General features: G+C 38.5%; 1 protein-coding gene across 5 annotated transcripts; it reads left to right on the top strand.

The window, feature by feature from the left end:
• Positions 1-312: 312 nt before the first annotated feature.
• LOC127424384 (bifunctional methylenetetrahydrofolate dehydrogenase/cyclohydrolase 2, mitochondrial-like) lies at positions 313-26,751 on the top strand. Of its 5 annotated transcripts, XM_051669539.1 has the most exons (9): positions 413-685; positions 938-1,149; positions 1,528-1,712; positions 3,026-3,148; positions 3,660-3,812; positions 4,218-4,325; positions 11,593-11,685; positions 12,496-12,621; positions 25,535-26,751. In XM_051669539.1, exons 2-9 carry the CDS (start codon positions 1,010-1,012, stop codon positions 25,648-25,650), a joined length of 1,044 nt encoding a protein of 347 aa, XP_051525499.1. In that variant the 5' UTR covers positions 413-685; positions 938-1,009; the 3' UTR covers positions 25,651-26,751. The 5 variants fall into 5 exon arrangements, with proteins under 5 accessions (XP_051525501.1, XP_051525499.1, XP_051525502.1 ...); XM_051669541.1 differs by lacking the exons at positions 413-685; positions 938-1,149 and adding an exon at positions 313-395; XM_051669542.1 differs by lacking the exon at positions 938-1,149 and having other exon boundaries at positions 415-685.
• Positions 26,752-26,831: the final 80 nt, after the last annotated feature.

Genomic DNA, 26,831 nt, shown 5'->3' with positions numbered 1-26,831 from the left:
TTTCTTTAAAACCTATAGTCTTAAGTTTCGGAGCAGCAAAAAGTTATATTAAGATTCAATGCTTTGATAAATGGCCTGGAAAGAAAACAATGCAAAGCAAGTAGACTAATGCTGCGTTCCCTTCAACTCGGAAAGTCGGATTTTCCAAATTCCTACTAGGAAAAATGCAACTCCAATTAAAGTCGGAATTCCAACTGGGAAGTGGGAAACTCGTGCGGAAATTTTCAACTCACATTTCGCCGAGATGCAGGTGCGTGACGTCACACAAACATGTCAGGGAAATGTACAAAGTGCTAAACATTCACTTTTATTATGTAATATTGATAAATGAGTCTAAGTTCCTGCATTAGGCTACATGATATTGAAGCTTGTTTAACAAAAGCCTACAGAAACAGGTGTATAAACATTGTATATTATACTCTCTTTTGATAACCGTACACCTGTAGCACAAATGCTAGCGTTGCAAATGGTTTATGAATTGGGTTAGACATCTCTGGTGACAGTCAAACACCTGCTAAGCTAACGGGAGCGTTGCAGTTTTGTTTCTTTTACACGTCATCTTCCGAGCATCTGGCAATGGGATGCATTTATAGTCGGAGATCGGAGATATCAAGTAGGAATATCCCACATCTGAATGGACAGCAGCATAGGCTACTGAGTGACAAAGGAGAAAGATGAGTACAATGTGAGCAGTTATTTGTCAAGAGGGGCTGATTGCATGATCTTTATACCAGATGCCTGATTATATGTCTGCTCTGATTACGTTAAGATCTGTGCTGGGTTTTAGATCCGAGTTTGCGGGATTTCCTGGCAGGTTTATGTATTTGTATACACTCAATTGTAACTTTTACATTCGTATTTTGTATGTCTATTGCATAGAGATGCTAGTACAAATTATGTTTTAGAAACGTTTGTGTATGTGTGTGTTTTTGCACAGAACCGGAAACACTTTTGTTGTGTGACGCGCACGCGCGAGCTGTGTGAGGCGCAGGTGGTTATCATATTGGCTATGGCAGCTCCAGTTGCATATATAGTGAATTATACTAGAATGCAACCATTAACCTCATATTTTCATCATTGCCAACGATCAAAACGATGGATTTACATGAAAACAGTCAACCGGCGAAGCATATGTCACTCACTTATAAGGTTAGGACTTAACCTCACTAAAGACAAACAAAGGTTGCATGCTTTTATGTAAACCATACGTGTCTTCTTTTTGAGTAGCACATCTTCTGGACATACATAGTATTGACCGTGAAGCTAAATACACATGGCAGCAAGCTACAGTACATATAGACGTTTCAGTTAAAACGATGTATTGATGAAATGAATGAATTGCGTGCATTTGAATATTCCGCCACCTTGCGGTGTCATTGACGCTGTCTAGTATGAGTTGCTTTGGCTAAATGACGGATACAGAATTTTACATTGCCGATGCATTATAACGGTTTTGACCGAGTGGATTTTCCGTCCATATCAAGCTCAGTGTGTTGTTGCACATGTATGTTATGTTTGTCACTGTAGACATGTTGCCACTGTGGTCTCGGGGACAGAACTCGCTCGTCAGATACATAAAGAAGTCCAGAGTGATATTGCAAAGCTATTGGCCCAAGGCAACAGGAGGCCTCATCTTAGTGTTATCCTAGTGGGAGATGATCACGCCAGCCACACTTACGTGAGAAACAAGACCAGAACAGCTTCATTACTTGGTAAGCAAAAACGCAAAATACTGTAATCAACATAAACTTTTATTCTGTACATGAAGAAAAAAAAAAACACGTTTGAAGTAGATACAACTTTAGAGCTATAAGGGATAGTTCACCAAAAATAAACATTCTCTTATCATTTACTCCAGATTAATCCCAGATGTGTAAAACTTTCTTCTGCTGAACACAAATAAAGATTTTTTGAAGAATGTTTTAGCTCTGTTGGTCCATACAATGCAAATGAATGGTGGCTAGAACTTTGAAGCTCCAAAAAGGACATAAAGGCAGCATAAAAGTAATCCATACGACTCCAGTTGTTAAATCTATGTCTTCAGAAGCAATTTAATTAATGTTGGTGAGAAATAGATCCATGTTTAAGTAATTTTTTACTATACATATCTACTTTCACTTCCACATTCCTCTTGTTTTGTTTTTTGGCAATTCGTCTTAAACGTCTGGGATGGCATGAGGGTGAGTAAATGATGAGATAATTTTCATTTTTGGGTGAACTATTTTAACAGTAAGGTTTTTTTTTTTGTGTGTGCTCGCCTTGTCTAGCCTGTTTTCACACAATCTTTTTACCCCACCACAAAAATGATATACATTTTATTTTTGGCAAAGAGGTTTTATATGTTCCAGAACAGAAATAATAAAATGTATATATCTAGCTGGAAATTGTACAGCTTATATAACTTCATGACAGCTATAAATTCATAAATACACTTTTGCAGAAAAAAGTAGGATGGCATACGGTGCAAAACATTATTGACTGGTTTATCATTTTCATCCCATTCTAACTGATGCTTCTACGACCATCACGATTTCATTCTTGCAATTTTGAGAGAAAAAAAAAAAACACATCTATGTTAGCTAGCTACATACAGTAACATTACCTTGATTACAGATTTAAGTCCTCAGAAAGAATTCACCACAACAATGTTCAGTACATCACAGCAAACATTTACATTGTCATTTAGAAGATGCTTTTATCCAAAGCGACTTTTCTAAAAGTCTGAAAATTAGAAAAGTTAGCAATTTGTAATACAAAAGCCAACAATAACTGCAGTATTGCACTGCTAAGTTCATTGTAAGTGGGGTAGTACAGAAGTTAGAGCAGAAGAAAAGATATATATATATATATATATATAGCTGAAACACTCATACGATGAGCCGTGAACTATTTGCAATCTAGGATTTCATTTAAATTTGGAGATGTGAAATTAGAACATTACATGAGTTGACCAAAGCGTTAGCGTCATTTATCTGACTCCCTGTGATTTAAACACTTCCTTGAATTGTACTTTGCTTGTTTTAAGGCATGTCAAGCAGCACAATTTTCAGGCCATCATCAATATCTCAGGAAGAGCTGCTGGAACTGATAGACAAATGTAACAGAAACAGGGGCGTCAGTGGGTTATTGGTCCAGCTCCCTCTTCCAGGTACAGTATTGCCAGTTTTGATCAGTTCATCCTTTGCAGCTTGGTTCCATGTCATCCATATCTAAAGACGTAACCAAATATTCAAGATTAGGGGAGCAAATGTAAAAGGTTAAAAATTAGTCACTGACAAACCCAGATTTATTGACCACTGTGGGGGTGGGGGTTGAAGGGACATGTCTACATCAATGTGTGAATCCCCTAAATTATATATTTTTTTGTTATCATTCAGTGTTCTCCTCAAATGTTGTCTCTATTGCATGTGTTGCAGTGGCAAATTTGAATTGGGTCTGTGCTTTGTTTTATTTGCATACAACATTATAGGATCTTCATTCTTCACTGTATTTAATGAAACAAGCAAAAGCTAATGATGACTTGAAGATGTGTGTTATGTATATTCTTTTCTTTAGGTGGAAGAAAAGCATACTGTATATATCTGATTCAGGTAGCTATAGTTTCAGGTTTGCAATAGTGATGAATTCACATACTGAAAGTATTTATCTCTCTTACTCAGAGCACATCAGTGAGAGAGCCGTATGCAATGCTGTCGCCCCAGAAAAAGATGTTGATGGATTTCACATAGTTAACATTGGGAAACTCTGCTTGGATCAGAGATGCATGGTGCCGGCCACAGCAGCGGCAGTGTGGGAAATCATCAGAAGAACGGGTCTGTGATAAAACTTTCAGAGAATTGAGATCAAAGTTTTCTTATAATGTTTTCAAGATGTAAATACTCTCAGTTTCTCATACTTCTCCTATTGCATCCCGAACAGAGATTTGATTTGGTTGGCTATGATTACGTTGTTTAGCTAGAATATCATTTAGACTCAGAACAGGTGTAGCAACAGTATCTTATGGCAGTTTATATATTGCCCACAGCAAGACATTACATGTTGAAAAGCACTGTTCTGCAATTGTATCTGTGTTTTGATGATTTGTCCGTGCTGTGCAAAATTCAGAGGTATTCATGCTCAGATTTTTACATATTCGTTTTGCTATAGGCGTTGTCCCTTGGCTCAGTGTGTGAGTCATTATATGAATCCATTTATTTGTCTTTCCTTTTTTTGTTCAGGCATTGATACCGTTGGAAAAAATGTGCTTGTTGTTGGACGTTCCAAGAATGTAGGAATGCCTATTGCAATGCTGCTACATTCAGATAGAAATCATGAACGGCCAGGAGGTGAGATACATTTAATGACTTTTCGATGTAATTTTTTATTTTTTTTGTAGTTGCCAGTAGAGAAACAAAATAATGTCAAGTCATTATTTTGATTTCCTTGTAAATAAAATATTTAAATCTAACTGAAATATTCCCAAATGAATCAATATCGAATCGGAATCAAATTGAGAGCTTGTGAGTCGGAATTCAACTGGAATATCTGTACCATTGGAGCTTAGAAGCTAAAGTAACCGTACAAAGAGCAACCTGCTAAAGGCCCCGATATACTTCCGTAGAAGTTTTTCTTCGTTCAGGGGAGAAAATAAGTTTGAAACAGCCTAGCAACGGTATACTGTTGGCAAAAATTCAGACAGACTCCTGCCACACCACTGTGGGACAGCTTTTAGAGGTACATTTAAAAATGAGGACGCTCAAGACGACATGTAAAACCTTAACTAATGTGACAATAAAATGTGTTATCATGACTTTGTGCCTTATTTTATGAGTAGAATTCACATTAGGTCAGTAAAAGAAGCAGTTTTAACCACTCGATGATTATTTAAAGTAAAATAATTGCAGTAGAAAATGTTTTATTTGTCATGTTTACATTCTGAATTCATGGAGCTATTGAGCTAACAACACATACACAGCCACAATATGTGCCGATTACACTCTGTTATTGTAATTTATGATGATACTACTGCAAATTGGGTGTATAAAAGAGTGTTAATGGGGAAAAAACAGACAAAAGAATGATGATAAGAGAGTCATATCTTTGGGCAGATGTGTGAATAGCTTTCGCTGCAGATGGCATGTGAGTGAATGGGCACTTGAGAGTATTTGAATAGATCTGATGTCTTTTGTAGACTCATTAAACAAGAACGTGTCATGTTCTTGTTTAACGAGTCTACAAAAGACATCAAATCTATTCAAATAATCTCTATGTCTCTATGTGAACGATCATACAGATGTAGGTAAATTTGCACCAGCTCACTCATAACTCTACACGCTGGTGTGTTCATGTTGACTGTTTTTGACTTACTAAAGTACGTAAACAGAATTAGCTGACGGTTTCAAGGTAGGTGGAGCTCAAGGTCACACCTACCGATGACGTGGACCAATGGCAGTATGAATGTGTTTAGCAGCCGGTCAGAAGTTTTCTTAAAAGTTTGCCCTGGTGGGGGCCTGGGATGCTCAGCGAGTATTGACGCTGACTCCCACCCCTGGAGTCACAAGTTCGAATCCAGGGCATGCTGAGTTACTCCAGCCAGGTCTCCTAAGCAACCAAATTGGCCCGGTTGCTAGGGAGGGTAGAGTCACGTGTGGTAACCTCCTCGTGGTCGCTATAATGTGTGGTTCTCGCTCTTGGTGGGGTGCATGGTGAGTTGTGTGTGGATGCCGCGGATTATAGTGTGGGTCTCCACACGCGCTACGTCTCCGTGGTAATGTGCTCAACAAGCCACGTGATAAGATGCGTGGATTGACGGTCTCAGACGCGGAGGCAACTGAGATTCGTCCTCTGCCACCCGGATTGAGGTGAGTCACTACGCCACCACGAGGACTCAGAGCGCATTGGGAATTGGGCATGCCAAATTGGGAAGAAAAGTTCGCCCTGGCGAGCTGTTACGTACCACCAAAACAAACTCAAAAACACCTCTTTTTTGGCCAGATTTTGTTCTGATTGACATCAAACCTGTTCTTTCTTCGATTTCATATGAAGTATACCGGGGCCTTAAGGAGAATAAATCCACTGAACCACTTAACCTAATGTTAACATGACTCCATGATCAATGCCTTATTAAAAAGACAAATTAACTACATTACACCAAATAGTACATTTCTCAAAAACAACAAGGATTCACTTTTTCTGTAGCAGAAGAGATTCCCTGCTTGAAAACATCACAATCCCACCTAAAAGCTGGGCTATTATTTTTGCAATTGTGCCAGAAAGACTCATGCCCTGAGTTAACCTCAACAACATGGGGCAGATAACATAGGGCATGATTAGCTAAATACTGATAGATTAGTCTACTACAGCATCGTTATTTTTCAACAATGTTTGATTTGGATGTACAAATAGTTACCGCTAACAGATCATTCTGTAAAAACAAGGTTGATTTCAAAAGGCACATTTTGAGACTTTGGATCAATAAGTCTACAGCCCAGTCACCTTGTTTGTTGAGGGGGAGTGAGATCATTGCACATCACTGAATGAACCCTGGGTGTAACTACTGTTAGTTACTGTTAGTCAAATTTTTTACAATGGAAATGTCATTTTAATCTGTAACCTACAATGAACTTCTTGTGAACAACTCTCTGTACCATTTTTTACTGTGGTTAATTTTAACATTACAATTTTTAAAATCAATATACACATTTAAAAATAATCACAAAAAGGTTACTTTATCTACATTTCTATCAAGTATGACTAGAATGCATTGTCTCTGGCTGTACCAAAATGCTTTAAGCAGTTACATCTCTATTTTCAAACAATGTGTTCATGTAGACTGTGCCAAAACTCTTTATTTTCACCATACCTCCAAAATGAATCCAAATATTATCAGATACAGTTATCTGTCATTACTTCATTCAAAACTCTGAACGTAATCCAATAATTTGCTCTTTGTGCTTATGAAGAAAAGAATAGCAATCAATACACAGCTCACAATGTAACTGTAACATGAAAACAAGTTAGTTAACACAAAATTCTCACCATGTGAACACTTAAGCAGAAGTGGATGTTACAATGCAGTGGTGCTTAAGGAACAAAAGGTATTTTAGGGTCTACTGCCCCCTTCTGCCTAACCAGAGCTAACACGGCTTGTTATATAAATGAGATTACATGAGAAAAGATTTAGAGGCAGAATAAATGGGATTTTTTTTATTTTTATATATCAACTGTATTTATTTTATTTTATATTTATGTATTTTTATTTTACATAGCTTAATACAGTACACACACAAAAATATATATTAAAGGGTTACACTTGTATTGCTTTCAAGAAATCTCACATTGTGTTTAACGGTATACACACTACACAGTATATACTGTATGTATATTTCATGGCTTGTATGTGCCACCTAAAAGCAAAGTTTGAATGAGATTGAACAAAAATATGTTTCAATAGAGTGGTTCATTTTATCTTGAAAGTCGGCAATAGTTTGGGGTTTTAGTCCTTGGTTTAAAAAAGTCTGAGAAACCCTGTTTGTGGTTTTGTATAAATACATTTAAAACGTCTCTTGTATGTTTCAGGAAGTATATTTTGGCATTTGGGGAAAACTGTAACAATACCCACTGCAAAATGTATGATAATGCATCATCACATTCTTTTGCAGCACAGTTAGTTTCTATTGACAGTAACACTTTACAATAAGGTTCCATTTGTTAACATTATTTAACAACATTAGTTAACATGAACTAACAATAAACAATACTTACTAAGCATTTATTATCTTAGTTAATGGTAATTAAAACATATACTGATAATTTTTGTTAAATAAGCAATTGTATTTGTTAACATTAGTTAATGCACTATGAACTAACATGAACTAAGATTGAACAATTGTATTTTTATTAACTAACATTAACTAATATTGGTAAATGCTGTAGGATATATATTGATAACTGTTTGTTCATGTTACCTAATGCATTAACTAATGTTAATGAATGGAATCTTATTGTAAAATGTTACCGTATTGACATTATTTATGATTCTTAAAATACTTGTAATGATTTTTGTAATCAAGGAAAAGAGAGAACGGATGCTGCTCCTATTTCTCTTGTATGTTACGGGAGGAAGGAGAGAGATGAATTGAGATGTCAAAGATTAAAATGAGGTTGGGACAAGAATTTGGCAATTACAACAGGTGCAAATGCAAGACTTGCCTGATTTGAGTTGTGAAACCATTCACTTTGATAGTGGTTTGTGCGCTAACATGTAGAAAATTCCTTGCACAATGAGAGAAGCAGTCTTGGATCAGTCCTTCAAAACTTTTCATCTTTTTTCTGTGTGACTCACAATTTTAAGGTTAATAAAACAAACTCTAGGGTTTACCTGAAGAACCTTCCTGTAAAAAAATGTCTTCAAGATAGGTCTAATAACGTAGTCCTGTGACAGTGATAGGTATTACAACACAATTATTAACCACATTGTCTAGTTACGACATCCGCAAACATACAAAGCTTGTTAGTGTTGAGATGTGAATTCCACAGAATTTAGCCTGTTATTAGCCGAAAATGATAGCTTTGATATTTTATTATGTACAGTTAGTCATTCCAGGAAGTTCTAGTTAAGAATTTCCTTATTTGCTTGTTATCTGAAAACCACACAGCATTTAACGTTTTTTGAGATAATTTTTGTGGCATGAACCATGCAAAGATGATGCAGCTTTAAGGAAGCCCATACTACTTCAGAGAAAAGACTGTGGGAGCTTTTAAAGTTGCAAGAAGTTTCTGGTATCTTCACACATTAAAGGGATAATTCATTCAAAACCAAAAATTATTTTACTCACCTTCATGTTGTTGCAAACCCATATGACTTGCATCCTTCTGTAAAACACATAAGATGCTAGGCAGAATGTTGGACTCAGTCACCATCCTCTTTCATTGTGTGGGACATAAATGCAATGAAAGTCAATGGCAACAAAGATAACATTCTGCTTAAAATATCTTTTTGTGTTCCATGGAAGAAAAGGTAGTATGGGTTTGGTACAACATAAGGGTGAGTAAATAGAATAAATTTCCTTTTTGGTTGAACTATCCTTTTAAACCTTACATGCACAACGTGGGTCTTTAGTAACCCGGGACGTCATCCATTTTTTGAAGTTATGCCCCCACTTTAGTATTCCTAAACCTTTCTCTTATGAATCATCTAACAATATATATAATAAATATATATACATTTTTTTTCAAATTCTTTAATTACCAAAAGAGTATACGGTCTTTAGTGACCCGAAATATGTAATAGTTTTGCAGTTATATTTCCACTTCTTTAAATCATATTAATATGATTATTTCATATCTTTAAGTTTACTATCACAGGATATCTGTTACTTTGTTTATTACAAGACAAATGAGTGCCATATGTACACAAATTACTTTTATATCATGTTGATTTTCTGCGCAATGGTGGTAAATTATCAGTATCCCATATGCATGAAAACCTACTGTATTATTATACATGCTATTTCTTACTCAAGGTGGTGCTAATTTTTCAGTGATTGACTAGATTTACATTTAAATCGCTATTTGACAGACGCAACATGGAAGAAAACTATGGCAAGTACAACACATGAACAGTATGAAATGGCTTAGTGCTATTGAGATTTGGGTGTACTATGGAAATTCTCTAAGTTTTACATCTATTTAGATTCAATAAGTGCCTGAGGAAAAAAAAAACAAAACATTAAAATAATGTGTGGATTATACACCGATCAGCCACAACATTAAAACCACCTGCCTAATATCGTGTAGGTCCCCCTCGTGCCGTCAAATCAGCTCTGACCTGTCGAGGCATGGACTCCATTAGACCTCTGAAGATGTCCTGTGGTATCTGGCACCAAGACGTTAGCAGCAGATCCTTTAAGTCCTGTAAGTTGAGAGGTGGGGCCTCCATGGATCAGACTTATTGGTCCAGCACATCCCATAGATGCTCAGTCGGATTGAGATCTGGGGAATTTGGAGGCCAAGTCAACACCTTGAACACTTTGTCATGTTCCTCAAACCATTCCTGAACAATTTTTGCAGTATGGCAGGGCGCATTATCCTGCTGAAAGAGGCCACTGCCATCAGGGAATACCATTGCCATGAAGGGATGTACGTGGTCTGCAACAATCTTTAGGTATGTGGTATGTGTCAAAGTAACGTCCACATGAATGCCAGGACCCAAGGTTTCACAGCAGAACATTTCCCAGAGCATCACACTGCCTCCGCCAGCCTGCCTTCTTCCCATAGTGCATCCTGCTGTCATTTCTTCCCCAGATAAATGAAACACCCGGCCATCCGCATGATCTAAAAGAAAACATGATTCATCAGACCAGGCCACCTTCGTCCATTGCTCCGTGGACCAGTTCTGACGCTCACGTGCCCATTTTAGGCACTTTTGGCGGTGGACAGGGGTCAGCATGGGCACTCTGACCGGTCTGTGGCTACGCAGCCCCATACGCAGCAAACTGTGATGCACTGTGTGTTCTGACACCTTTCTGTCATGGACAGCATTACGTTTTTCAGCAGTTTGTGCTACAGTAGCTCTTCTGTGGGATCGGACCAGATGGGCTAGCCTTCGCGCCTCACGTGAATCAGTGAGCCTTGGGCGCCCATGACCCTGTCACGGTTGTTCTTTCTTGGACCGCTTTTAATAGGTACTAACCACTGCATACCAGGAACAATGTTTTGGAGATGCTCTGACCCAGTCGTCTAGCCATCACAATTTGGCCCTTGTCAAAGTCACTCAGATCCTTACGCTTGCCCATTTTTCCTGCTTCAAACACATGAAATTCAAGAACCAACTGTTCACTTGCTGCCTAATATATCCCACCCCTTGACAGGTGACATTGTAACGAGATAATATATGTTATTCACTATTCACTAAGTGTATGTTGTGTAGTTGCATATACGTTTGACAGCCAGTTGCATCTCATGAAGTTTCATTGTGGAAGTAATGAATCTCATTCTATCATTTGTTGCATCATCTCTTTGATAAATCAAAAATAAAACGCCAAAATATAACAGAATATAATCTATTCTATTGTTTTCTAATTGTTTAAAAAATATTTAGAACATTTTACACATTTGTGATAGATGTTAGTGCCGGGTTGCTAAAGACCTGAGGTATGTAATAATATCTGGCAGAACGGCCATGCATCTAAGGGTTAAATAGTTTGTGTATTCTCTTGAATGTGTTTGAAGCCCATTGGCTTCATTTGGAACTATTTTTGTTGGCTGGGAAAAATAGACAAATTAACATATTTTGTCAACATTTTTAGTTACTTGGTATTAACTTTTTTGTTTAAAGAACTGTAGAAAAGCAACACATTTTGCAGTGGGGCTGTTGTAGTAAATATTAGCTCGGCTGTGATTATCTATGGCCTTATGCCAATTGCCGAACCGCAGCTGTACTGATATTTACAGCACTCTTGCTCATGTGATATTGCTTAATACATGTACATGCATTATACAACATTGACTTAAATAAGACTCACAAATAACTGTTAATATGAACATAATACTTATAACATGCAGGGATGAACAAATCCAGTATATCTGACTGATGAGATCTATATCTTCTAGGTGATGCCACAGTTATCATCGCTCATAGGTGCACTCCTCTACTACGACTGAAGGAGCTCGCCAGTCTGGCTGACGTAGTGATCGCAGCTGCAGGTCAGGCTTTTTGTCTATTTATTCAGGTTTTTTTTTTTTCATCTGATTACACGGCTCTATGAAATATTTGTTTCTGATTGGTCAATCGTGGCATTTTTTGGTCTAAAATCTTTGTATATTGACAGCTAAATCAGTAATTCTTTTCCCTAGCAACTGATTTGCTGAATAGCTGAGCTAGATGCACTTGTTTGTTTTGCAGTGATGACTGACTGTACATTTATACATTTTTTAATTTTTTGAGTTGAAATCAGTACAGTTGTGATCGTGAGTCACCATTATTTGTGAATTGGATATTTATTGTTTAATGGTATGTTTGATCTTTGGAACATTATTATTCCAGAAGCTTTACGTAGAATTTTGTTTGTTTTTCCTGGCCTGCCTTGTTCTGACAAGGACTGAAAATATGATTCAAAGGACAGAACTTGCCAAGATGTTTGCTGAGAGACTTAAACTACAATTAGTGACTAGCTAAGATGGAAGACTCAAGAAGGCAGAGCCTCAAAGATGGGAGTCTCAAATTTGACAGCTAGTTAGAACATGCCTCAGAAACTTTATGAAGCCAGAAAATCAGTTATCAGCACATACCTTAGGATTATTATAAGTTAATTCTACCAGTTATGGTTTTTAAATCAAGTCAGATTGGGCACTGTTGGTTCAACCTCTTTTGGATAGATGAGTTTTTAATTTGTATAATTTATTGCAAATTTTATTACAAATATAATTTCATGGTTTGATACAGTTTCTTAATATGTTTTGCTAAGATAAAGAAAATATTGTGTTGATAAGAAAATGTATCTTTTCTGAAAACAGGTGTACCTCACTTAATAACAGCAGATATGGTAAAAGAGGGAGCTGCAGTTATTGATGTTGGCATCAATCGTATCCAGGACTCCGACACTGGTAAAATTCGTCTTGTCGGAGATGTGGATTTTGAAGGTAAATTACATATAATAGAATCCATGTATGCTTTAAAATGCTGTTATAGCACTTTAGAATCAGATTCATGTAAGTCGTGGGATTTTTTTCAGAGCAAATAATTTTTGTGCACCATCACAATCATTTATCAGGTTATTATTATTATTATTATTTTTGTGTGTTTTTTTGCAAACAGCACTTCAGTTAAACACTACCAGTCAAAACCTATTTTATTAAATGTTTTTCTTTATTTTGGGTAGTTAGTTAAAATTAGTTTAACTTGTTTTGGTCACTACATTTATTTATACATTTATACTACAGTTTAGGGCTGCAACTAACGATTATTTTGATAATCGACTAATCTAACGAGTATTAGAACGATTATTTGACTATTTGGGCAATTATTGCAACGATTAATCATTAGCACTTAACTGACTATTCAGCTTGTGCCCCGACTTAAAAGGTTGTATTAAACGTGCTTGCCAACAATAAAGAGGACAGATCATCTTTTAAAGATACCTCTAAATGACATTCACTGAATTAAAGGGGAAAAAAAATGTTTTATTAAGTTTAATTTAGTAAAAAATTTACTGCAAAAAATCCTGTTGTTATCAAGCGTTTTTGTCTTGTTTTCCGTTTAAAATTTTCTACAAATCCTTAAAACAAGATACATTTACTTGAGAAGTAACATATAAGATGTTTAGACTTGCTTTAAGAGAATGTATCTTAAATATAAGTGTATTTTGTATAAGTGTATTTTGTCTGCGAGTGCAGTAAAGACAAAATATACTTATATTCAAGATCTATTCTCTAAAAGCGCATCTAAATATGCTTCTCAGGAGAATGCATTTTTTTTTTTTTTTTTTTTAAAGGATTTTTAGATATTTTTAAATATTTGATTTTTAATATTATATTCAACATTCTCAGAATTTTTTCTTCTTCTGCAGTATAGCTGCTAAAGAAAATGTACATTGTTTTAAAGGAGTTTTAGATATTTATATTTGAAAACCAGCCAAAACAAAAACAATTCGTAATGTATTTTGTTGCAGTGTATAATGGGGCGAAGACTACACTCTCTCACATTTTTGTTCACTTCAATCTATCTTTAACTCACACACACACAAAAAAAAACTCTCTTATTAATAAAGCTGGGTATTGCCAGTTTTCTTCACGATAAGAAATGCACAGTGACATACATAATGATTCAATAAGTCGCGAGCCATCACGTTATAATCTAGCTGCAGGAAGTGCACGCTCGAGGGGCGAGCGTCCCCGCACCAGAGTGTGCAGCAGCCGGGTGCAGTTTCAGTCTCTCCCCCTTAGATCGGGACACTTCGCGCAACTCATAGAAGAGGTGCTGACCGAAGTGCCAGTTTCTGAGTTTGTAGTTATTTACATAATCTGCTTCCGTATTATTTGAACTTTAATAAAGCTGTAACGCATTAAATATAACTGCATTAAAGATGTAATGTTTCCTTTGAAGACGCTCGACACACAAGTTTTGCTTAAGCTGAGTGGCAGCTCCGGCTCCGCTTATTCCACGACGAGGGTGCTTCTGTGTTTACTTATTTTGTATTTTTGTATAATTCCCTCATGCTTTGCGATCTACATCACCTGAAGCTGTTTGGAAAGGTTAGAGTGCATCTGGACTGTGAGCTGTGTTTTCTTGCCCTCCTCAGTTAAGTGCACGCTGCAGTGCTGCTCTCGTGTGTCATCATTAGTTTTTCGTATGATCTCATGTTATGTTAAATGAGATCAAACGACTATTCAACATTTTTCCGACTATTCGATTACATGTTTTAATTGTCGACGTTGTCGATAACGTCAACTAATTGTTTCAGCCCTACTACAGTTATTTCACAGTTTAATGACTTATTCTAAAATGGGAAAAATTTAAATATTGAAGAATTAGTAGGTGTGTCCAAGCTTTTGACTGGTAGAGTAGTAGTATTTGCATTATTTTGTCACAAATTTCTGATATTTGAATGATTTAATTCATCAGTTGATGTATGAACTGCCCATACATTTGGCTTTAAATTGAACAATATTTTTTGTGTGTGATAGTAGGGCTAGGTGATAGGATGATGTAATCGGATATCAACGATATCTGACATATGTCCCGATGTCGATTGCGACAGTCATTGACAGACGATGATATCAGAAAATGACAAAACCATGGAGCTGAGAAGTTGACCAATTAATATGAAATATCATCCATGGAATGTTATTAGCACCCGCCATCTGCCAAATACGGATATTTAATGCACAGTGGTGGGTAATTTTGCTCATCTACCCGCCACTGTGGCGGGCGAGTGACACATGACAAGAAATGCTGTTAGACACAAAGATACACGCTGAAGAGACACACTATATTAGATTTTAAAGAACAGATGAAAGAATGTATATATATATATAATGTATTGTGACCAAAAATATTGGCACCCTTGGTAAATATGAGCAAAGAAGGCTGTGAAAAAAAATCTGTATTGTTTATCCTTTTGATCTTTCATTAAAAAAAGTTACAAAAATCGAACCTTTAATTTAAGTAAAACAATTAAAACAGAGGAAATATCTCATTATTAAATACATATTTTTCTCCAAAATGCATTGGCCATAATTATTGGCACCCTTTTATTCAATACTTTTTGCAGCCTCCCTTTGCCAAGATAACAGCTCTGAGTCTTCTCTTATAATGCCTAATGAGGTTTGAGAACACCTGGTAAGGGATCTGAGACCATTCCTCCATGCAGAATATCTACAGATCCTAAATTCAGAGGTCCATGTTGGTGGACTCTCCTCTTCAGTTCACTCCACAAATATTCTATGGGGTTCAGGTCAGGGGACTGGGATGGCCATGGCAGAACCTTGATTTTGTGGTCAGTGAACCATTTTTGTGTTGATTTTGATGTTTGTTTTGGATCATTGTCCTGCTGGAAGATCCAACCAGGGCCCATTGTAAGCCTTCTGGTAGAGGCAGCCAGGTTTAGAATTTTTTATCTGTTGGTGTTTGATAGAGTCTGTGATGCCATGTATCTGAACAAGATGTCCAGGACCTCTGGCAGAAGAACAGCCCCACAACATTAAAGATCCAGCACCACATCTAACCGTGGGCATTGGGTGCAACTACATTTCTGTGTGCGCCAAACCCATCTCTGGTGTCTGCTGCCAAAAAGCTCTTTTTTTTGTTTCATCTGACCATAGAACCTGGTTGCATTTGAAGTTCCAGTAGTGTCTGGCAAACTGAAGAAGCTTGAGTTTGTTGTTGGATGAGAGCAGAGGCTTTTTTTCTTGAAACCCTCCCAAACAACTTGTGGTGATGTAGATGATGTCTGATATCTTTTTTGAGATTTTCTGACCCCAAGACCCAACTAATTTCAATATAAAAAATCAACATTTAAACACTGCCCCCCCCCCCCCCCATCCAAAAAAAAAAAACAACAACCCTTTGGTCAAATATAAGAAAATCTATAGAAATAAAAATCAAACCGACACACATATATACATAAAAAAAAAGAAAATATACAAATATATATATATATATATATACACAGTGCATCCAGAAAGTATTCACATTTTTCCACATTTTGTTATGTTACAGCCTTATTCCAAAATGCATTAAATTCATTATTTTCCTCAAAATTCTACAAACAATACCCCATAATGACAATGTGAAAGAAGTTTGTTTGAAATCTTTGCAAATTTATTAAAAATAAAAAAACAGAAAAAAAAATCACATGTACATAATTATTCACAGCCTTTGCTCAGTACTTTGTTGAAGCACCTTTGGCACCAATTACAGCCTCAAGTCTTTTTGAGCAAGATGCAACAAGCTTGGCACACCTATTTTTGGGCAGTTTCTCCCATTCTTCTTTGCAGGACCTCTCAAGCTCCATCAGGTTGGATGGGGAGCGTTGGTGCACAGCCATTTTCAGATCTCTCCAGAGATGTTCAATCGGGTTCAAGTCTGGGCTCTGGCTGGGCCACTCAAGGACATTCACAGAGTTGTCCCGGAGCCACTCCTTTGTTATCTTGGCTTTGTGCTTAGGGTCGTTGTCTTGTTGGAAGATGAACCTTCGCCCCAGTCTGAGGTCCAGAGCGCTCTGGAGCAGGTTTTCATCAAGGATGTCTCTGTACATTGCTGCATTCATCTTTCCCTCAATCCTGACTAGTGTCCCAGTTCCTGCCGCTGAAAAACATCCCCACAGCATGATGCTGCCACCAACATGCTTCACTGTAGGGATTGTATTGGCCAGGTGATGAGCGGTGCATGGTTTCCTCCAGACATGACGGTTGCCATTCAGGCCAGAGAGTTCAATCTTTGTTTCTCATGGTCTGAGAGTCCTTCAAGTGCCTTTTGGCAAACTCCAGGTGGGCTGTCATGTGCCTTTTACTGAGGAGTGGCTTCCGTCTGGTCACTCTACCATACAGGCCTGATTGGTGGAGTGCTGCAGAGACTGGTTGTTCTTCTGGAAGGTTCTCCTCTCTCCACAGAGAAATGCTGGAGCTCTGTCAGAGTGACCATCGGGTTCTTGGTCACCTCCCTGACTAAGGCCATTCTCCCCCGATCGCTCGGTTTGGCCAGGAGGCCAGCTCTAGGAAGAGTCCTGGTGGTTCCAAACTTCTTCCATTTACGGATGATGGAGGCCACTGTGCTCATTGGGACCTTCAATTCTGCAGAAATTTTTCTGTACCCTTCCCCAGATCTGTGCCTCGATACAATCCTGTCTCGGAGGTCTACAGACAATTCCTTGGACTTCATGGCTTGGTTTGTGCTCTGACATGCACTGTTAACTGTGGGACCTTATATAGACAGGTGTGTGCCTTTCCAAATCATGTCCAATCAACTGAATTTACCACAGGTGGACTCCAATCAAGTTGTAGAAACATCTCAAGGATGATCAGTGGAAACAGGATGCACCTGAGCTCAATTTTGAGTGTCATGGCAAAGGCTGTGAATACTTATGTACATGTGATTTTTTTCATTTTTTATTTTTAATAAATTTGCAAAGATTTCAAACAAACTTCTTTCGCGTTGTCATTATGGGGTTGTGGCAGCGGGGGCGTGGTCAAGCATCTCTCCGGAGAGAGAGAAAGCGGTAAGGGCGCTTGCACCCGAGCTAAATTATGTCTAACACCTGTCTCTAATTTCAGTGAGCACAAATTTGTGAGGCAAAATTACATAACAGGAAATACTTTGTAAAATAAACCCAGCAAATAAGAAGAAAGAACACAAAGAATGTGTAGATTCATTCACAGAACTGTCTCAAAGGTGTGATCTTCCACAAAACAAATTCCAGCTGATATAAAACCATTCAGATTCCTCGGCATACAAACGAACCTTCAGTGAGCTGGCTGTTATGAGTTCAGCGGATGACGTAATCATTCCAATGTCCCGTAAAAATACTCAAAACAAACTACAGCCAGCAGGAGGAATAAGCACGAAGAACAAAGTGATTAATCCACAGCTGTTCCAAAGGAATGTTATTCAATAGAACAAGCTCCAGCCGCTAGGCGGAACCAATACAAAAAGAAACAAAACCGGCATCCCGGTTCCCCGGATGGTTGAGTCAATTCACTCGGAGGCCACATAAATGTATATACCATGAATTACACAATCCGACAACTTTATAAAAGACATCCTTTGTGTGAGCATGTAGATATTTTGTGGTCATCCGTAGTGTCCACTCTCAAACTGGCCGGTAAGTTAAAACATTAGTATTGTGTTGTTTAAAAATGAATATGAACTTGTTTTCTTTGCATTATTCGAGGTCTGAAAACACTACATCTTTTTTGTTATTTTGACCAGTTGGCATTTTCTGCACATAAATACTCTAAATGACAATATTGGAATTTGGGAGCAATGTTGTCAGTACTTTATAGAATAAAACAAAAATGTTAATTTTACTCAAACACATACCTATATATAGTAAATCCAGAGAAACTGATAATTTTGCAGTGGTCTCTTAATTTTTTCAAGAGCTGTATATACAGTTGTGCTCAAAAATTTGCATACCCTTGGAGAATTGGTAATATATTTACCATTTTTAAAGAAAACATGAGTGAGCAGGCAAAACAGATTTCTTTTATTTCTTATGGGATTCATATTCAACTGTAGGTTATAACAGAATGGCACAATCATAAAACAAAACATGGTAATAAAGAAAAAAATGAAATGACCCCTGTTCAAAAGTCTGCATACCCTTAGTTCTTAATACTGTGTACTGCCCCCTTTAGCATCAATGGACAACGTGCAGTCTTTTGTAATATTTGTGTATGAGGCCCCAGATTCTTTCAGGTGGTGTAGCTGCCCGTTCGTCTTGGCAAAATGCCTTCAGGTCATGCAAAGTCTTTGGTCATCTTGCATGAACCGCACGTTTGAGATCTCCCCATAGTGGCTCGATGATATTCAGGAGACTGTGTTGGACACCCAGAACCTTCACCTTTTTCTGCTGTAACCACTGGAGAGGCAACTTGGCCTTGTGCTTAGGGTCATTGTCGTGCTGGAAAGTCCAAGAGCATCCCATGCGCAGCTTTTGTGCAGAAGAATGCAAATTGTCTGCCAGTATTTTCTGATAACATGCTGCATTCATCTTGCCATCAATTTTCACAAGATTCCCCATGCCTTTAGAGCTCACACACCCCCAAAACATCAGTGAGCCACCACCATGCTTCACAGTGGAGATGGTATTCTTTTCACTATAGGCCTTGTTGACCCCTCTCCAAACATAGCGCTTATGGTTGTGACCATAAAGCTCTATTTTGGTCTCGTCACTCCGAATTACAGCGTGCCAGAAGCTGTGAGGCGTGTCATGGTGTTGTCGGGCATATTTTTGTGGCATTGGCGCAGTAAAGGCTTCTTTCTGGCAACTCGACCGTTCAGCTCATTTTTGTTCAAGTATCGTCATATTGTGCTCCTTGAAACAACCACACCGTCTTTTTACAGAGCAGCCTGTATTTCTCCTGAGGTTACCTGTGGGTTTTTCTTTGTATCCCGAACAATTCTTCTGGCAGTTGCGGCTGAAATCTTTCTTGGTCTACCTGACCTTGTCTTGGTATCAAGAGATCCCTGAATTTCCCACTTCTTAATAAGTGATTGAACAGTACTGACTGGCATTTTCAAGGCTTTGGATATCTTTTTATATCCTTTTCCATCTTTATAAAGTTCCATTACCTTGTTACGTACAGTGCATCCGGAAAGTATTCACAGCGCTTCACTTTTTCCACATATTGTTGTTTCAGCCTTGGATTATATTCATTATTTTCCTCAAAACTCTACAAACAATACCCCATAATGACAACATGAAAGAAGTTTGTTTGAAATCTTTGCAAATTTATTAAAAATAAAAAACGAAAAAAATCACATGTACATAAGTATTCACAACCTTTGCCATGACACTCAAAATTGAGCTCAGGTGCATCCTGTTTCCACTGATCATCCTTGAGATGTTTCTACAACTTGATTGGAGTCCACCTGTGGTAAATTCAGTTGATTGGACATGATTTGGAAAGGCACACACCTGTCTATATAAGTTCCCACAGTTAACAGTGCATGTCAGAGCACAAACCAAGCCATGAAGTCCAAGGAATTGTCTGTAGACCTCCGAGACAGGATTGTATTGAGGCACAGATCTGGGGAAGGGTACAGAAAAATTTCTGCAGCATTGAAGGTCCCAATGAGCACAGTGGCCTCCATCATCCGTAAATGGAAGAAGTTTGGAACCACCAGGACTCTTCCTAGAGCTGGCCGCCTGGCCAAAACGAGTGATCGGGGGAGAAGGGCCTTAGTCAGGGAGGTGACCAAGAACCCAATGGTCACTCTGACAGAGCTCCAGCATTTCTCTGTGGAGAGAGGAGAAACTTCCAGAAGAACAACCATCTCTGCAGCACTCCACCAATCAGGCCTTTATGGTAGAGTGACCAGACGGAAGCCACTCCTCAGTAAAAGGCACATGACAGCCCACCTGGAGTTTGCCAAAAGGCACCTGAAGGACTCTCAGACCATGAGAAACAAAGATTGAACTCTTTGGCCTGAATGGCAAGTGTCATGTCTGGAGGAAACCAGGCACTGCTCATCACCTGGACAATACCATCTCTACAGTGAAGCATGGTGGTGGCAGCATCATGCTGTGGGGATGTTTTTCAGTGGCAGGAACTGGGAGACTAGTCAGGATCGAGGGAAAGATGAATGCAGCAATGTACAGAGACAACCTGCTCCAGAGCGCTCTGGACCTCAGACTGGGGCGAAGGTTCATCTTCCAACAGGACAACGACCCTAAGCACACAGCCAAGATAACAAAGGAGTGGCTCCGGGACAACTCTGTGAATGTCCTTGAGTGGCCCAGCCAGAGCCCAGACTTGAACCCGATTGAACATCTCTGGAGAGATCTGGAAATGGCTGTGCACCGACGCTCCCCATCCAACCTGATGGAGCTTGAGAGGTCCTGCAAAGAAGAATGGGAGAAACTGCCCAAAAATAGGTGTGCCAAGTTTGTAGCGTCATACTCAAAAAGATTTGAGGCTGTAATTGGTGCCAAAGGTGCTTCAACAAAGTATTGAGCAAAGGCTGTGAATACTTATGTACATGTGATTTTTTTTTTTTTTTTTCGTTTTTTTTATTTTTTATAAATTTGCAAAGATTTCAAACAAACTTCTTTCACGCTGTCATTATGGGGTATTGTTTGTAGAATTTTGAGGAAAATAATGAATTTAATCCATTTTGGAATAAGGCTGTAACATAACAAAATGTGTAAAAAGTGAAGCGCTGTGAATACTTTCCGGATGCACTGTAGGTCAGTTCTTTTCTGCTCCCCATGGCTCAGTATCTAGCCTGCTCAGTGCATCCACGTGAGAGCTAACAAACTCATTGACTATTTATACACAGACACTAATTGCCATTTAAACCAGTGTGTGTCACCTTGTGTGTCTGTAACAAGGCCAAACATTCAAGGGGATGTAAACTTTTGATCAGGGCCATTTGGGTGATTTCTGTTATCATTATGATTTAAAAAGGAGCCAAACAACTATGTGATAATAAATGGCTTCGTATGATCACTACCCTTAAATAGAAGAGAGTTTTTTTTGCAAGATCAGTCATATTTTCAAAATTAATGCCAAAATTTCACAATTTCTGCCAGGGTATGCAAACTTTTGAGCACAACTGTATATGGATGTGTGTACATACATTTGAAGTCAGAAGTTTACATAAACTTAAGTTGAAGTCATTAAAACTAATTTTTTAACCACTCCACATATTTAATATTAGCAAATTATAGTTTTGGCAAGTCCTTATGGCCAAAATTGAACTTCTTGGCCATAATGACCATCGTTATGTTTGGAGGAAAAAAGGGTGAGGCTTGCAAGCCGAAGAACACCATTCCAACAGTGAAGCATGGTGTTGGCAGCATTATGTCGTGGGGTGCTTTGCTGCAGGAGGGACTGCTGCACTTCACAAAATAAATGGCATCATGAGGGAGGAAAATTATGTGGATATATTGAAGCAACATCTCAAGACATCAGCCAGGAAGTTAAAGCTTGGTCGCAAATGAGTCTTCCAAATGGATAATGACCCCAAGCATACCTCCAAAGTTGTGGCAAAATGGCTTAAGGACAACAAAGTCAAGGTATTGAAGTGGCCATCACAAAGCCCTGACCTCAATCCGTAAAACAATTTGTGGGCAGAACTGAAAAGTGTGTGCGAGCAAGGAGGCCTGCAAACCTGTCTCAGTTACACCAGTTCTGTCTGGAGGAATGAGCCAAAATTCCAGCAACTTATTGTGAGAAGCTTGTGGAAGGCTACCCAAAACATTTGACCCAAGTTAAAGGCAATACTACCAAATACTAACAAAGTGTAAGTAAAATTCTGACCCACTGGGAATGTGATGAAATAAATAAAAGCTGAAATATATCATTCTCTCTATATTTTTTTCCTCCCTTTTCTCTCCAATTTGGAATGCCCAATTCCCAATGCGCTCTTAAGTCCTCGTGGTGGCGTAGTGACTCGCCTCAGTCCGGGTGGCGGAGGACAAATCTCAGTTGCCTCCGCGTCTGAGACCGTCAATCTGCACATTTTATCACGTGGCTTGTTGAGCGCGTGAGACCTAGCATGTGTGGGGGCTTCACGCTATTCTCCGTGGCATCCATGCACAATTCACCACATTCCCCACCGAGAGCGAGAACTACATTATGGTGACCACGAGGAGGTTAACCCAATGTGACTACCCACCTTAGCAACTGGGCCAATTGGTTGCTTAGGAAGCCTGACTGGAGTCACTCAGCACACCCTGGAATTGAACTTTTAACTCCAGGTGTGGTAGTCAGCATCTTTACTTGCTGAGCTACCCAGGCCCCCAAGACATTTCACATTCGTAAATTAAAGTAGTGATCCTTACTGACCTATGGCAGGGAATGTTTTCTACGATTAAATGTCAGGAATTGTGAAAAACTGAGTTTAAATGTATTTGGCTAAGGTGTATGTAAACTTCTGACTTCAACTGTATATACTGTGTGTGTGTGTGTGTGTGTGTGTGTATATATATGTATACTGTATATATACTGTATATGTGTGTAACTGCTGATCTCCTGGGATTTTCATGCACAACAGTCTCCAGAGTTTACTCAAATTGGTGCCAAAAGCAAAAAACATCCAGTGAGCGGCAGTTCTGTGGACGGAAACGCCTGGTTGATGAGAGAGGTCAGCGGAGAATGGCCAGACTGGTTCGAGCTGACAGAAAGGCTACAGTAACTCAGATAACCCCTCTTTACAATTGTAGTGAGCAGAATAGCATCTCAGAATGCACAACACGTCAAACCTTGAGGAGGATGGGCTGCAACAACAGAAGACCACGTCGGGTTCCACTTTTGTCAGCCAAGAACAGAAAGCTGAGCCTGCAGAGGACCTACCATCTGCATGTCACAGCAGAAAATGAAATTCGTCAGACAAGGCATTGTTTTTCCAATAGTTTACTGTCCAGTTTTATTGAGCCTGTGCCCACTGCAGCCTCAGTTTCCTGTTCTTAGCTGACTGTAGTGGTACCCGGAGGGGTCTTCTGCTGCTGTAGCCCATCCGCCTCAATGTTCGACGTGTTGTATGTTCAGAAATGCTTTTCTGCATAGAACTGTTAAAACGTGTGGTTACTTGGGTTACTGTCACCTTCCTGTCAGCTTGGACGAGTCTGGCCATTCTTCTCTGACCTGTCATTATCAAGCCATTTTTGCCCATAGAACTGCCGCTCGCTGGATGTTTTTTTGTTTTTCGCATCATTCTCTATACACTCTAGAGACTGTTGTGTGTGAAAATGCTAGGAGATCAGCAGTTACAGAAATACTCAAACCAACCCGTCAGGCACCAACAATCATGCCACGGTCGAAATCACTGAGATCAAATTTTTTCACTGATCTAAAGGTTGATGTGAACATTAACTGAAGCTCCTGACCCGGATCTGCATGATTTTATACATTACATCGCTGCCACACAATTGGCTGATTAGATAAGTAGATGTACATGTGTACCTAATAAAGTGGACAATGAGTGTATGTTTCTTCTTCTTGTATTTTTCATACTAAATTGTTTTAAATCTTCAAACGAGCTATAACATAAAACAAAGGCAACCTGAGTAAACACAAAATACAGTTTTCAAATTCCACTCCAAAACTTTAATTTAGCTTGTTTTGAGCCATTTGGAGGTGGACTTACACCTATGCTTTGGATCAATGTCTAGCTGCATAATCCAGTTATGCTTGAGCTTCCACTAATGGACGTTCTCCTTTTGGATTTTCTGGTAGAGAGCAGAATTCATGTTTCCCTCAATTATTGCAAGCTGTCCTGGCCCTGAAGCAGCAAAGCATCCCCACACCGTCACACTACCACCACCATGCATAACTGTATGATGTTCTTTTTGTAGAATTCTGTATTTGATTTACTCCAGATGTAATGGGACCCCTGTCTTCCAAACAGTTCCACTTTCGACTCATCAGTCCACAGAACATTCTCCCAAACATTTGAGGATCATCAAGGTGTGTTTTGGCAAAATTCAGACAAGCCTTAATGTTCTTTTGGGTTAGCAGTGGTTTTCACATCGCCACACTTCCATGGATGACATTTTTGGCCAGTGTCTTTCTGATAGTAGAGTCATGAACAGTGACCTTTATTGATGCGAGAGAGGCCTGCAGTTCCTTGGATGCTGTCTTTGGCTTTTTTGTGACTCCCTAGATGAGTTGTCGCTGTGCTCTTGGAAGAATTTTGGAACATCTGCCATGGAAAGGTTCAATACTGTGCCAAGTTTTCTTCATTTGGAGACAATGGCTCAGCCTCTCACTGTGGTTCTTTGGCATCCCAGAGCCTTTGAAATAGCTTTGTAACCCTTCCCAGACTGATGTATTTCAATCACCTTTTACTTCATCATTTCTGGAATTTTTTTCGACCTTGGCATGGTGTGCTACTGGGTGAGACCTTTTAGCCAACTTCATGCTGCTGAAAAAGTTCTATTTAGGTGTTTTGATTGAACAGGGCTGGCAGTAATCAGGCCTGGGTGTGTCTAGTCCAGCTGAACCCTATTATGAATGCAGTTTCATAGATTTGGGGATTTATTAACTAAGGGGCAAATACCTTTTAACACAGACCCAGTTGTTATTGGAAACCTTTTTTGCTTCAATAAATAACATTATCATTCAAAAACTATATTTTGTGTTTACTCAGATTGCCTTTGCCTTTGTTTTATGTTAGATTTTGTTTGAACACACAAACCCTCTAGGCTCTGCTTTTTATGTGTTCCATTGCTACAGTAGGCACACTCCAAATGTCACTTCGCAACAAGTTTTAGAGTTTTATTTATTTATTTGTTTCAAAGTAATGCTTGGCTTAGGCAGAGGTATTAGGATTATTTAAGACATAACAATAGATGTTTGCTCTGTTTTTTTTCTCTTTTTGTCTAATCAGCAGTGAAGGAGAAGGCTGGATTTATCACTCCTGTACCTGGTGGAGTCGGCCCAATGACCATCGCCATGGTGATGAAAAACACAGTCACTGCTGCCAAAAATGCCCCAACATACTGACTGAACAAAAACCAGAACCAACTATTATACAGTATGTGGACAAGATCCACATTGTTTTAAAGTCATTTCATGCACTCTGGATAACTTTAATTGGCACTATTTGTCCATATCTTGATTATAAACACAAGCCCCTGCAAGCTTCCCTTATGACATCCTTCCCTGCCCATTGGCAAGCTGGAACATGTCCCTTTTTAACTGGCATGGCAGCCATGCATGTCTCTGACTGTAACTACACCCTAATGCTTTTCTTACCTCTGTAATAAAGATTAGGTTGATAAGTCCTCACATGGAAGCTGTTGCCTTTGCTACAGTGTTATTATATGTCAGAGCCAAGAAAATAAGGAGGGTTTGCCGTAAAAGTGTCATACCACGTGCCTTCCTGCCAATGCGTCAGTGAAAACGGAAGTCTTTTGCTTGCGTATGCTCAGTTTCGGTAGGACTCAAAGGCTGCAGGTAGCCTAATGGCAGGATAATATATGGTTGTCAGAGATCTGACAAATGAAGCTGTTAAACACTGATAAGAGGGGTATTACAGGATATTGACAAGGTTAATACGATTGCTTAGGAAAATTATTTTAAAAGTGTTTAAAACACATGTATTTATTCATCTACCTATGTATTCAGATTATTGTTCTTATTTATTTAGAAATGTGTGTTTTTCTTAGGAATTTTGTGTATATATAGCATATATTTAGGATTTTCATTACCATACACCATTTGATACAATTTCTCTAGTTTAGTCAGCACTGTAATTTAAGGCACATTGTTGTCATGAAACACTAACATTTAATTTTCATTCATTTGGGATCCTTTACATCCAAGACTTTGAATTAAGGATATGTTAATGTGATGCTTCCCTATGACATTTCATAAAGTGGACAATATTATTTATCACTGTTCATTAAATGTCAAATGGAATGTAGGACTCTTTAGACTCGTATGTTACTAAAGATATCACTTAAATATTCTATACCATTTCCATATTGCCTATTTAACTATTTATGACAATATGAATGGAGATTTGTTGGTCACACTTCACAGTGTTCATGTTACTGTGTATTTACATGGGTAATTATTGAGGAATACAAATTAACTGTGTTATTGCTGTGTTATTATTTTGTAGAGTTGCTTGTACTTACTGTACATATTATTATTACTATAGTAATTAATAATAGTAATGT

The sequence above is a fragment of the Myxocyprinus asiaticus genome, chromosome 33 (genome assembly GCF_019703515.2).
Source record: "Myxocyprinus asiaticus isolate MX2 ecotype Aquarium Trade chromosome 33, UBuf_Myxa_2, whole genome shotgun sequence".
Lineage (NCBI taxonomy): Eukaryota > Metazoa > Chordata > Actinopteri > Cypriniformes > Catostomidae > Myxocyprinus > Myxocyprinus asiaticus.
Note: the sequence above shows the minus strand (reverse complement) of the source record. Positions and strands in the feature narration are given on the sequence as shown.

Coding starts and splice junctions, on each gene's coding strand:
- LOC127424384 (XM_051669539.1), top strand. CDS start 1,010: ATGGCAGCTCCAGTTGCATATATAGTGAATTATACTAGAATGCAACCA. Junction 1,150..1,527: donor ATATGTCACTCACTTATAAG/GTTAGGACTTAA, acceptor TTGTCACTGTAG/ACATGTTGCCACTGTGGTCT. Junction 12,622..25,534: donor CGGAGATGTGGATTTTGAAG/GTAAATTACATA, acceptor TTGTCTAATCAG/CAGTGAAGGAGAAGGCTGGA.